The sequence below is a fragment of the Wyeomyia smithii genome, chromosome 1, assembly GCF_029784165.1.
Source record: "Wyeomyia smithii strain HCP4-BCI-WySm-NY-G18 chromosome 1, ASM2978416v1, whole genome shotgun sequence".
Lineage (NCBI taxonomy): Eukaryota > Metazoa > Arthropoda > Insecta > Diptera > Culicidae > Wyeomyia > Wyeomyia smithii.
The window spans coordinates 136,722,486-136,737,439 of NC_073694.1; the positions used below are offsets into that span (position 1 = coordinate 136,722,486).

The window sequence follows — 14,954 nt, forward strand, 5'->3', positions numbered from 1 at the left end:
CTGGGCAGGAGCAATGCCCTTCAGGCATACAACAAAAATGCTGTAACGAGGTGATGGTCCGAATGTTTATTCGAACTTCAGTGGATGCGAACATTGACTTCATAGAAGAATTCACTATCAATTAGAACGTGGTCCATTTGGATTTCCACTTGTATGTCTGCAAAATACTTCTGGTACTTCTGTTCAGTCCGATCACCGGTCGGTACATTGCCTCACTTCATACCCCCGATGACGATTTAACGGCCCGTTGCGAATAGATATCATACTCTTGGCCCAACTGCGCGCAGAAAGCTTCTTTTTCATCGTCGGGTTTTGATCGTGTGGGCAGTGTCGGCTGCCACCCGTGACCCGATCACACGTTAGCGTTAGGATACGCTATGAAGCCAGTCCCCAACTCGTCAGCTGTGCCACAGCTTTGGTAGAAGGTAGCCTTTCGATGACCGTTATTTTTTTCATACCTTCTGTCACGATCAGCAAAGTTCTTGCAGTGCTCTGGTTTCAAAGTAACGTGGATTGAGTTCATGATATATGATGCTGTCGTAGACGTGAAAACATAACAATATGAAGCTCCATGTACTGAATTTTCAATCCGTATTTTGTGCTTTAGATCTGTGCCAATTGCTCCGATCAGCATTTGCTTCTTCAATATTTGCAGCGTTTCGTGTTTCACGGGGCGACTTGTTGGGCCTTCGCCAACTCCCTGGTTCGCCGAGGGACCATCGTGTCAGCTATGTTTAAAGTCTTCACGCTGACACCAAGATGTAGATCAGCCGCTCCTAGAAGCATTTCCTCTATCGCCGAAATACGGTTGAAGCGCCAATGTTCGCGTCGCACCTTCACACTTAGCTATTGTTGGATAATAACATTACCCAGACAACGCCAATCAGTTGTGTTCATGTTTTAGCTGACAGACTATTTTGATCTAGACTCGTGGAAGAGAGAGTTAAGGACTTATGAGGGCCGGAGCTAAGAGTGACGCTTCTTCCAGATCACCAACTCACTATTTAACGACTTTGGCATTGACGTGCATTACTAAAACAAAGAAACTCAAGCTATTTATGCAGAATTACATTTGTTGCAAAGATTATTAAAATATGAAACTGTCCCACCATAGTTATTATAAAGTTTTTTTTTATTGTTTCAAAGCTTTCGTTGTAAAAAAATAGCCAAACTAAAGCCTATTTGAATAAACATTTTTTTCATAATTATTTTTGACGAATTTAAGCAATAGTTATTATAAGCGAAAGACTCTTCAGAACGTAGATTAAATTAATTTATATGTTACAAGCAGAAGAGAAAATTTTAAAGAAAAAAAAATATTAAGAGTATGTCAGATTGCAGCGTAACTTACATACAACATACAGTTAAATCGACTTTGACAGTGAAGTCTATTTTGACCGAATTTATTTTGAAAAATTTGTTTTCAATTGTAGCGTAGATTTGTAATGTAACATACATACGCATATATTTCTTAATAATGAAACATAAAACCATAGATATGTAACCTGTTTCATAATTATTTTTCCACAAACGGTGACTTATCCATATCGATACAAAAATTGAGACACATTTTTGCACTCGCTTAGCTTTTCTACGACCGACCTTCAAGATGAAAACGTAAGCTTTTTTGTAAACAACTGAGTCAGCATCATTGTAACGTACGGTACGATACACTTTCCTATTAAGCTGAGCTGAGTATTTTGCAGTTCAGTAGACATTGCACTACCTTGCCAGTGTATAGCTGATCGTGGCTTGGTAACCGGCTAGTATCACGTGACGGTTGGCACTATCTTGCAAGCTTAATTTTTGTTTTGACGGGAAAATCTTATTTGTCTAGCGTAACAATTTCGCATGCAATACTGATCCAGTTGAAAATATTCTAGAGAAAAAAATTGATATTAGCGTATATGTTGCAAATGTAAACAAAATTATCATAGAAAGTGTCCAGCTTACAAAATAAAAACCAGTCTGCAGTGTGGTTTTTCCTGAAATGAGCAGAGATTTTTTTACTAGCAATACAAGCGTCATCATGTTTTGTGCAACCTATGAAAACTTTCAAAATTATCTGTTGGTGATTCACACTTTCAACCTGTCAAATTGAGAGTTTCGGTTTACTAGGCTGTTTTGGGAAATATCTTGGGGACTACCATCACAAACTGGTTGTCAACCTCATGGTGATGAATTGAGACTGAATGAGTAACGGTAGATTTGACACACATGGTAAGTTTACTATTATGCAATTCCGCATTCAGGTGAGTTATTGCAGCTGGAAAATATACATGATTTGGAACAAACCGTTCAAACTTGTATGTACAGTGTACCTACACCTAAGAATAAAACTATTTGCTCTAATTCATTCTTCGCAGGTAATACCGTAAGGTGTTCCTGGACAATTCAACTTTGATTCCAATTGAATAATAATATACAACATGTTTAGGAGATTTTCAACCCGGATGATCTTAAATTTGGCGATTTTTTGTATTTAAATGAAACTTTGCAGAAAAACTTAAATTTCGAAAAAAAATAAATACAATGGAAATAAACATTTAGTTTTGAATATAAAATAAGTTGTCGCGTAACTTCCCAAAAGAGGCTAAGTAACATTGAGAGATTCTTTCAGTTTACTTTCTATTTTATCAAAAACTAAGTTATTTATACATTTTTCATGATACTCTTTGCATAGTAAGCTGGGCAATATTATAACCTTTCGGTTTGTTGTAGGAAATTGTTAAAAATTTTCATAATGACGCTGTAGTTTACCAAACGGCACGAGAGAAGAAAAAAACTCTTATTGTCGCTTAAGTCCTTTCAAAAAAATACGCGAAAGTTTTAATGTTTTGTTGTAGAAAATTGAAGTCCATGATGGAGGTATCTAGCCAATTTTATTTTAAATGTTAAGATAGTATTTCTAATTTCAACATTTTTGAAATCGTATTTGAGCTACAAAAGTCTACTGGGCTCTAATTTCATGATAAGTGGGGTACAGAATTACTTCGGCAGGTTTTATGCAGCAAAACCCATACACACGCAGCAAATGTGGTGCAATTCCTTACCTGTTAGGGACTATTAACTAAAAGAGGAAAAGTACACACTGGTTCCGGAACCTTTTCTTGATTCAAAGCCATAAAGACAATTTTGTGGTTAGTTGTCTTTTTTTTATAACAATTCGAATATACATTCACATTGACTGGTTTGTTAATTCCTTTACATTCTTAAGGTGAAACGGGATTGGGGCCTTTTCCTATACAATTTTGAGGTTAGAAATCTTTTTACTTCTGTATTTTGATCGTAAAAAATTCGGCTTCCACTAAATAAACAGCACTCAAATTGCTACTTCAGGCATGCAACAGTTGTGAAAACAATTGATCAAAGTTTCATGTACGTAGTCTTCATACCATAAATCAAGAAAAAATTAGATTGCAAAATTCGAGTTGATCGCGACCACGTCCCGTTTCACCTTAAAAAATCGTCATTAATGAACTTCTGGAGTGTCAGAAAACTAAACCAGAACAAAATCTACATGCAGTCGAATTTTAATTTCTGTTTGACAACGAAACATCCCATCGGTAAAGTCAACGTGCAGCGGATGCCCACTGCCCTCCGCATTCATTGACTGGTGGGACGAGACCAGGAAAGGCCACCCACACCTGAAATGACCGGTTTGCTAGGCTATAGTTCAGCGTCGTCGTCAGTAAAGATTTGTTCGGCGAAGAGAAATCTTGAAATAATTAAGGAGAAAGTTAGCGAATTCACCACTTGGTAAATAAGCGGAGCGGACAGTAAATAAGCCGAGTCGACAATATGGGAAGCACACGAGACAGATAACCGTTTTCAAAAACAAGATTACGTCTTTGTGTGGCCAATTGGGATACAAGATCGCGATACACAGGAAGTCACTATTTCAATGAGAAAGCGTTCCGCTGATTAATCATTTTCCCGAGATTATTCCGTACGTTCGGCATGTGGCAATAAATGAAGTCGAAGCCAAAACAATTTCTCATTTTGGTTTCTGTTGCAGGAGATGTTTTGTTACTTTGTTGTATTGCAATGCTGTGTAAGCACTGCTACTGCATATTCCAAGAAACTGACTGTCTACTTATGCTTATCCTTTATGCTGCATTCGCGAAGTAGCAGTTAAACGGTCAATGCACACTGCAACTGAATAAACTGCAAACGAAAGCTGCTATGATTTGTCTCATCACCATGAGAGGGTTGAGTGATTTAGAATTTTGTGCCACATAAATTCATTCACAATGTTGGAAAAGGTCTTTCAACAATTTAATCTCAGTTAGCCAATGCTTTTTATATCAGATCAAAAATATCTGCCAGGGAAATTTATTTGTAAAATATGCTAGGCTGTGTCAGTCGACCATCAGGAGTAACGTTGTTCTCAGAGCCAACTTTATGTGCTGGGGGTCCCTCTTTTCTCAAAAAATATAGAGGTAAGAACATTTTAAATTTAGCATTGACTTTAACGTTTCGCGGAATGGTGACGAGCAAAAAAAAGGTCTCCTCTTCGTCTTAACGTCTGGCCCAGAACTAGGGGGGGCCTCATGACGGAAGGCCCGGGACATTTGCCCCCTTAGCCCTCCCTCCTTAAATCTGGGCCTGTATGTTCTTCTTTTCACTTGTTCTAAGAGCGAGCAGTAGAGGTATTCCGTTCACATTTTCTATTCACCTGAACGATTTTTTCAAATTTTGTTCGACAGTGTTTGGCATAAAGGTTTGATAGCTAAAATGTCCAATTTCCGTTTTCCTCTTTACATCACAAAAATGATACAAAGTTACTTGACTGACCGCCCTCTTCAGATTAACTATTTGAATAGTAAATCTGATAGATTGCCTGTTAGAGCTGGTGTTCCTCAGGGAAGTATCTTGGGCCCAGTCTTATATAATATTTTTACTTCTGATCTTCCTGATTTACCACCAGGATGTGAGAAATCTCTGTTTTGTGACGATACAAGCATTTCCTTAAAAGGGAAAAGCCTTCGTGTCATATGCAGTAGGCTGTAAAAAAGTTTAGATATATTTTCTTCATATTTGCAGAAATGAAAGATTTCTCCTAATGCATCAAAAACACAATTAATTATTTTTCCTTATAAACCAAGAGTTTCTTTTCTCAAACCCACCAATAATCGTGTTGTTAAGATGAACGGTGCAATCTTAAATTGATCTGACCAAGTTGAATATTTAGGACTAATTCATTATTAAAATCTTACCTTCAAGGAGCACATTGAGAATATCCAAACGAAGTGCAATAAATATATAAAAAGTTTGTATCCTCTTATCAACAGAAATTTTAGACTTTGTCTCAAGAATAAACTGTTAACTTACAAACAAATTTTTATACCAGCAATGTTATATGCAGTCTTCATCTGGACAAGTTGTTGTATAACCAGAAAGAATATTTTTCAAAGGAATCAGAACAAACTTCTGAAAATGATATTGAAGCGTCCTCGCTGGTTTAGCACGTATGAACTACACAGGCTTACTAATGTGGAAACATTAGAAAATATGTCAAACCAAATTATCAATAACTTCCGACAAAAATCGTTGCAATCCTCAATTACAACGATTAGCTCACTTTATAGTCAGTAAGATAGGTGTAAGATTAGATTAAGGTTTAATTTTAAACTCCTTTTTTTTCGCTTAACGAGTAGGTTTACAATGGGACACCCGAAACAATGTTCAACTCTAAGAGATGGCGATGTTGTGGTAGTGGTAGTAAAATCGAAATTTAAACGAGCATTTTGCTTAATGACCGAAAAAACTGCTATTAGTTACTCTGTTTTTATATTATTCTAACTTTCTAGTACTTACTTTTACTATATTCAATCTAATTTTTATCAAAAAACTTAATTTTGCTGTACTACTATATTGAGTCAATGGAGCTGTATAAGAAAATCAAGTTTTTGATAAAAATAGATTGCATATGGTAAAAGTAACTACTAGAAAGTTAGAATTATATGAAAACAGGGTAACTAATAGCAGTTTTTTCAGTCATTAAGCAAAATGCACGTAGAAATTTCGATTTTACTACCACTTTCACAACAGCGCCATCTCTTAGAATTGAACATTGTTTCGGGTGTCCTGCTTTTTTTTCCTACAATTATATTCACTTAACTGCGGAAGCAATTAAAATTTTTAATGAAATAAAGCTTAAAATATATGTAATAGTGTCGATATGTCACCGTTTGTGGCAGAACACACCATAAAAATTCTGAATAAATATTAGTAAATAATTAATTCATCACAAAACAGACCCCCCCCCCCTATTAAAAGAAAAAAAAAGTTCACCAAAGAACAAGGAGCAAGTGATCTGAAGTTTCTGTATACCTACAAATATGCCAAAACAAAATGGGAAACAAATAAGGGGAAATTTAATATTAATTACAAAGAAATAATATAAAACTAAATTTTTGTTACGCATAAAGATCCTAGACGAATTGATGTAAAACCTAACCCTAACCTACTTTAATATCAATTGCATAGTGAGATGGAACTAATTATTTTGTTATCATTACTGAATAGTAGCGTATAAAACCAATCACTAAAAACGTGCAATTGTCATTAACATAACGAATACAGATAGGAATTTCTAAAATGATCAGAACTAATCAGACACGTGCTAATGGTGAAGTGGCTAGATAGAAAAGTCGCACAAAATGTAGCTGTGATAAATACTGAACGTGGCTTAGCCACAGTGTGTCATTTATTACGTGTCATGTCCTGGCTGGCCGATGGTCGAAACCGATTGATCATTCCATATGTTGCTCACGTCACCGGAGTAACGGTTAGCCTACTTTCAACGTACGCTGCGCACAACAACTTGCTGCAGACGGACGTGCATCTCTTGGAATGGTGGTGTAGAATAACATCGCACAAAGCGCGCTGGAGTATCCCGGTCAGATACTCCTGCTTCAAACTCGAAAAAGTGAGTGATTCAACTTATATTGCAGGTTTCGTAGCGGGTCAAGCAGTAACGAAAGCGTAATACACCTACAGTAAATACGCAAAAGCGGCGTCATCGTTGTTCAACATTCAGCAACACAATGGTTTCCGATTTCCGAAACAGCTTAGCTTGCAGGATGCTATGAGCCACGTGCTCATGCTGAACTCACAGATACAAAAGCCATGTGTTAAAGTAGCCGAGGAGATTGAGAAAGTTCTTCAGTACCTACGGTTTCGCGAACAAGGAAATGTTATCTGATCCCCATTACGAGGGGAGGCAAACGTTGACTCATGCAAGAAGCAAAAAGGTGCTTCAGTAAGTGGTTCTGTTTGTTGCGCAAACATGCACGCGGCTGATTCCTTGTTTGCACTGGACCACAATGACCCAAATCTGGGTCAGCTTCTCACTTATTACTTCGCTTTCTTTGGTTTGCATAGCAAACGATTCCAGCCTGAACGATGCTGGCGCAGGCTGCAGCTTTTACATCTTCTTTGGCGCAGACTCTCTGGAGCTGGACAACAGGGCTCAGAAGTCAGGGCACAGTCAATAGACCAATAACAAGAATTTACGATGATCGTATAGAGGTGGACTTTTTGTTGCTGTTTGTGTCAATACAACTGTCACGAGTGTCACTCGTCGTTGCGATATTATCCGCGTTTAACAAATTGAAGAACCATTGATATTCAAAACATGCACTCCTATGTAAGGAATTTCGTGATGGTAAATGTAATTCGAATTACTTATTGTTCCAAACAAAATACAGGTGTCAAAACAATTAGCTAAACAATTTCCAACAAATCATTTTTCTTCGAAGCTTGAAAAATATTTTTTATATTTTTTATTTGTTCTTAATGGTTTCTCATATCACTTTATCTTTCGATATATTTAGAAGATAAAGTAGAAATCGAATAATAGTGAATATGTGAAAAAGACATCAATGAATTTTTCGAACGCTGTTTAGTTCGAATATATCTATATAGTTCTTTTAATAACTGTAGAATATAAAAAAGCTAGTGATCATGTGTGTAATGTATTAGTTGCTTTATCATTGAAAATACATTTTCTAACTGCCAATGCTCCGTTCATTGCGGCTATATTTCAAGTTTGAAACTTTCGCCAATCGAAACAGTTTTAAATATTTTGAAACATGTTCTAATAATAACTGTGGTATAGTATAGATAGTATTACCACAGACAGACGTTCAAGCAAAAACAACATTGATGAAAAATTCCGTGTAAATTTTCAAAAAGAATTGCGTTATAAATCACTTGTATATTGATGATACCTTATCGCTACAATACTTTTTTTTGGCTGATGTACAAGCCTGGCGACACTGGTAGCGCTATCTGGTTACGAATTGCTACTACAAAATACTTTACACAAGTTTGGAACTCAGCTTGGACGTCTGTCTGCGGTATTACTGTGTACAATACTGCTACAATAAAAAAGCAAAGCCTTGGTGCTACATTCCGATTCGGAACTCGACCTTCAGTTCAGTTTTACAGTTCTTTGCATCACATCTTATAATAACTGAAAATCCACAAGCACAAACTCTGAAAAAAGTTGGATGGTGAGAAACTCAACATCATACAAGTGAACGATTTTTTATAATTTTAAAACGGAAGAAAACTAATCTATTTTTATCGTTTTTAGGATTGCAAGTAATACCAGAAAGTATGTTGATCACCTCCGAGATCCGCCTGGTTTAGGAGTGTTGCATTAACATTGTTTGGAGGTAAAAGTAGATTAAATATTAACATCAACACCAACATAAAACATCAGTTCTTAATATCTTGTTTATCAGAAATAATGTTCGACATCAGAACGGATAGACTCCTAAAAAACTCATTCGATCGAACAGGAGTTATCAAAGTCCGATATCAAATTGTCGAGTTACAGGATTTCTGTAGTTTTTTTTTAAATAGTAGATAGTTGACAGATGTTTTTTTTTCAAATCCGAAGTATATTGACGCACATTTTAAGCAAGCATTTTAGTTTAAATGATTAAAACTAGAAACGACTTGTTACTCAAATCATTATCAGCAAAATAATGATAGATTATATTGAAAAATTAGATTCTTTTATATTGCATTACTATTTTTCAAATAATAATTATTGACATAAGCTCCTTTTTAGAAGCATACCTCTCTATTAAATTATAATTATTATTATTATCTATTTTCATCTGACCATATTGGTCTCCATGAAAGTTAGTGGGTGGGGAAAAGCCTTTTGAGGCCATTCTCATGGAGGCATAAAAACCCCATCATAGTTTGTTAAGAATATACATTAGATTTCTACAATTTGTCAATAATAAAACTACAAACACTACGAACTAACAATAAATTCAACAAATATTACATTGGGTTGACCCGAGTCTGCATATAAATCTTACATAGGTCCTAATTATATTCTATATGGTCAATTAAAAAATATTAGACATTGTCAGTTGTCGGAGGAATTTGTTCGACGGTTCGCCGAATTCGAAGATCTCTTCAACTGAAGTGAATGCTCGAACACATGCAGTGACAGTTTCATTGTAACCGAACATTAAGCGATACACTCTGGGTTGTAGCAATCCAGCAGACCTTAGTGAGCGTTGCGGAGCGCAAAAATTCAGCAAAGATAGGGTTCTCGGTGAGTCAATTTCGTCATTCAATAACTTGGCCACAAATCCGGCTTGCTGGATTCTCCTACGTCGTTCAAGGGTGTCAAGGCCAATAAGGCGACACCGCTCGGAATACGGTGGTAGGTTAGCTGGATTACGCCAGGGAAGATTTTTCAATGCTAAGCGGATAAATCTTTTTTGTACTCGTTCAATCCTCAGGATCCTAGTCCAAATCCTAGGAGACCAAATCAAAAACGCATTTTCCAATATTGCTCTCAAAAGTGAACAGTATAAAGCCTTTAAACAGTATGGATCATTAAAATCACGTCCTATTTTAGCAATTAAGCCGAGTTGTCGAGTTGCCTCAGAAATGATAGATTAGCGGTTTAGATTAAAGTTGAGCTTGGCATCGAGCGAAACACCAAGGTCGTTTGCTTGATCCACTCTTTCGATAATTACACGCCCTACAGCCATACTAGCCTACAATGTCGTGTGACTGCAAATGATGCAACATACGAAGTGAACTATCAAATGTGGATGAATGTTTCAATAGGTTTATATGTCTATCAATCAATCGACTACAGTATGTGAAAAATATATGTTATTTATTATCGATGTTGCTGTTTTTCTATTAAATGAGCGTACTATCAATTTTCTAACACTTGTCCTTTTCTTATCAAAAATATACGAAAACAGTGTATTTCTTTAAAGGCAAACAATGTTTACAGCTGAAAAACGAAACATAAGCAAACTGATAACATGATACAGACTTGGAGAAATATACCGCACCCAGGCCACCGTGCCGGAGACAAAGAGTTTACGAATTCAAGTCCCGCCAGATTGCGGGTTTAAGTCCTGTCTGGATGCTGTATATTTTTTCAAGTCTGTATCATGTTTCCAGTTCGCTTATTTTTCGCGTTTCCAGCTGCACACATTGTCTGCCTTTAATGAACTTGACTGTTGACGGGTGAAAAGTCATTGTAGAAGCAGAAACTATTTCGGAAAAAAGCGGATCTACTGAAATTTTATTACTTACTTATTACTTACATGAAAATAATATTTAAAAAAATGATAGCTGAAAAAAAAGTTTATCTGTGTTTTGAACTGAGTCGTAAATCACGGTGTCATGAAAAAAATCTGATAAATTTTATGAATATTTTAGATAACTATGTATGCAACATTGAAATAACATACCTAAGCATCATACTACACTACAGTTTTCGGCAAAAAACTGACAGCATGTTTGTGGGATTAGTTCATACATATTCGAAGTCATGCCTGAGTCAACAAAGTCAAGAGGAAGTGGTAATATTCAAGGCAACTTCCGAAAGTTATTGTAACAAATATATAAGCTTTAAGCATAATTTACAGTTCCAAGCGAAGTTAAAAATTTGACAAGTGGTTGTGGAATACGCAGGTGCTTCACCAGCTTGTAGTTTACAGTTTAAGCGAAGCGAAATTCACGAGTTTACACTTCGAGCGAAGTGAAAATTAGTCGGAACTGACAGAATATTAGCGCGCTGGAAAGTCAAGTTTTCGCTTCGTTTTTCACGAGTGTGTGCATGGGTAAAATTAAAAATAAGCCCAAGTGAAAAAGATGAATCCACAACTTCCGATTTCGCTGGATCGAATTTGTTTATAGTTCCAAGCGAAGTGAAATTCATGCAAGTTGCATTTTTCACGCGCGTGAAAAATAAACATTTTGTATGAGATTTCCACTACGTTTGAAACTCTAAATAGGGCTTTAGAAACAATTCGTTGTTGTAATAACATCAATAGAAACCATAAAAACGGTTTGTATACTCTAATATACTCTAACAAGTTGAAAAAAGTTAAAATCGTAGTTTATCGGCCGAAATATGTTTGTCTCTATCTAAAGCGAAGGTATTTTAACCATGCCAAGTTTTCACAGCGCTCTGTTTACCACTCGGCCGTTGCGCGCTTAAAACTTTTACAAATTTAAATTTACATTTACAAATTTACAGGTAATTATGTTGAATTTAGGTTGAAAAATCCTGTTTTTTTTTTCAAAAAAGTTGCGCAATCACTTCCTAAAGCTGGCCAAATACCCCCGTTACTCTACTCGTCATTCACTCAAAAATTTCGAGTCCAAAATTAAAAAATTTCGAGTCCAAAATTAAAAAATTTCGAGTCCAAAATCTCCTTTTTTTTCGAGGATGCAAAAAAAGAAGAAGGACTTAGCATGTTATTTAGACTTAGAAAAAAATTCCCTCGTCCAGACGGTACATGAATCCGCAATCTCAGATGTCTCCGGCATGGTGTTTCGGCCAATTAAACTACTGGGGAAGTAGTTTCCCCTAAGACAAAGTCGATCACCCTTCATTATTGTGCCTTGTTCGCAGCACGCCCCGACCAACCACACACTGCCTGCCTAAAAATCTAGATTTCAAACCCCCTCCCCCCTATGTAACGATAGGTAACGTTCGACATGACTCCCCCCCCCTAAAAGTACGTAACGCTGATCACCCTGAAATGTAATTAGTTCATGAAGTGAAAACATACTTAGGGGCCATGCACATACCACGTGGACAGATTTTAGGCATCGTACACAAATTACGTAACGCTAAAAATCTAGATTTCAAACCCCCTCCCCCCTATGTAACGATAGGTAACGTTCGACATGACTCCCCCCCCTAAAAGTACGTAACGCTGATCACCCTGAAATGTAATTAGTTCATGAAGTAAAAACATACTTAGGGGCCATGCACATACCACGTGGACAGATTTTAGGCGTCGTACACAAATTACGTAACGCTAAAAATCTTGATTTCATACCCCCTCCCCCTTATGTAACGTTCGATATGACTCCCCCCCCCCTAAAAGTACGTAACACTGATCAGCTTGACCACCCTCCGAAATTTTCAATTTCGAGCAAACATCACAGTTACGTAACTATCTCTACTAACCACCCCCTCCCCCCCCTTCCCTACGTAACAAAAAATTTCATGTTTTCATAACATGTTTTGACCATTATCCAATAACAAGCCAGTTGTTCGAATTTCGGCATCTCAAATTTTCTTAATTTATACATGCGAAATTCTTTTCAAGTAACTTTAAAATAATCTTCTGAGGTTAGTTGCATGGATTCAGCGACTAGTACATTGATTTTTGCAGCATTTTCCGAACGTTTCGCACGTTTTTTACGTTTGTAGTGTTATTCATTGTAAAGATACCTGCTACGTGTTGGTGTTAGAGGGTTCATTCTTAGCCTAATTATTTTTCTCCAAGCTTACTATTCTCCTATGTTTTTATTGACCTCAACTAAAACTCTTCGCATGTTATTGAGAGATATGCTACCGTCGATAAATTATTCAGATCAGAGCTTTTTATCCTGGAGAGAATTCTTGGGGAGTAGTCTGAAGCCAATTGAGAGCGATTCGCCTTACCAAAGCTCAAAATACAGCGCTAAGTAGAGTTTTACAAGCACGGCAAAGCGAATCGTTTCGCGATGCTTTACGCGCTTACTATGTTATCGATCTGAGGATTAACCCAAGCCTAAAAGTGACATCGCTCAGGTCACACAGCCTTGTGTAGCCAGCAATATAAAAAATTTAATGGTACAATAAGCATAGCAAATTGCAGTAAAATCGATGTACTCTACTGAAAGCAACATGATACTAGCAATTTCTAGCATTTTTTTGAATACGTCAAATGATAGCTCCTGAGTTGCCCAACAAACGTATATTAAAAATATATAAGAATGCGAAAAGCTTATAATGCAATCTCGACTTTTACTTCTTACACGATAGAATTACTATGTCAATTCCCAAAGAAATCAATCAATTGTAATCAGTAGCATTTTATAACTTCGCATCGAATAGGCAAACCATTCGTTGTTTTGCTTTCGTCTTGATTAGACGCAAATTGTTTATCTCCGTTTGATTCGCAAAATAACAATACACGAGTTATCGTACGGGTGTTTTTTTTCGATTAGTTCTTGTGTGCGATAACAATAGCCTGCAATATATCGGCAGATACATCTTCTGCACACTGGTAGGGGCAGGCTACCCCGCCAGTGATCTGATATATCAGCAAGAATAATTCTCCCGCACCGCTGGTACCCCGCTAGCAGCACGGACCATCATACGATCGAGCGAGTGGAAGTCAACTACAAGTGGCATCTACAAGGTCGAGTGTAAGATACGGCCACTGTGTCACAACACGAAGCTGGATCGTCATTGTTTGTTCTGCGGAGACACTCGATTAATCCAACTATCAGCCGTGAGGTCGTGACTTAGACGTTCGGTGAAGTATTCACTTTAGAATTTTTATCATTATTATTAATATTATTATTATTTTTGTTATTATTATAATCATTATTATTATTATTATTGTTATTATTATTATTATTATTATTGTTATAATTATTATTATTATTATTACTATTATTACTATTGTTATTAGTATTAGTATTACTGTCTTTTTTTTATTTTGATCCATTGTAGTTTGAAAAATTGTTTTTAAAATTTAATATCAACTACTTGATCCCCCCACCCCCACACATTCGAATATTTATCGTTTGTGTGCGGTAGAGCGTAACGCTCCCGCAAAATGGACGACATGCAGGTGCAACTTTTCCTGGATGTGGAAACAAATGGGGAAGAGATTGAGATCTCCCCCATCAATTCCCCTCTACCTTCCCCGCTACCTAGCCCCGTACTAAGGGTACCGGCAACACGGGTGAAAGCTTACCCAGAACTTCGAAAGGTCCGTTCGTAGTTTACTTTAGGCCCATAAAGAAGCCTCTTAACATTATACAAATAGGCAAGGACCTGGCAAAACAGTTTTCGGCCGTAACCGAGATTACGAAGGTGAGGCCGAACAAACTGCGAATTGTCGTGAGTAGCTTGAAGCAAGCAAACGAAATTGCTAGCTACGAGCTCTTTACAAGGGAGTACCGCGTGTACATCCCTGCCAAGGACGTGGAGATCGACGGTGTGGTTACCGAAGGAAGCCTCACGGTCGATGACATTTTGCGTCACGGGGTTGGCTGCTTCAAGAGCCCCCTGATTCAAGATGTAAAGATACTGGATGTCAAGCAATTACATTCAGTATCCATCGAAGAAGGGAAGAAGAAATTCCTCCCTTCGGATTCCTTCCGTGTAACATTCGCCGGATCCGCACTGCCGAACTACATCTCTTTGGACAGGGTTCGTCTGCCTGTACGCCTGTTTGTACCGCGGGTCATGCATTGCCAAAACTGCAAGCAGTTAGGTCATACAGCCACCTACTGCTGCAACAAGGCACGCTGCAGCAAGTGCGGAGGCAATCATGCTTAGACCGCTTGCAGTGAGGATACTGAAAAGTGTCTTTACTGCGAGGGAACTCGGCATGACCTTTCGGCGTGTCCCGCGTACAAACAGCGCGAGGAAA

General features: G+C 37.3%; 1 protein-coding gene across 1 annotated transcript in view; it reads left to right on the forward strand.

The window, feature by feature from the left end:
• The first annotated feature begins 2,102 nt into the window (after positions 1–2,102).
• LOC129718766 (uncharacterized) overlaps positions 2,103–14,954 on the forward strand; it is an 88,651-nt gene continuing 75,799 nt past the window's right edge. The window contains exon 1 of the mRNA XM_055669816.1: positions 2,103–2,220. Coding sequence (XP_055525791.1) covers positions 2,193–2,220 — 28 coding nt within the window. The 5' untranslated portion in view covers positions 2,103–2,192. The remainder of the gene's footprint in view (positions 2,221–14,954) is intronic.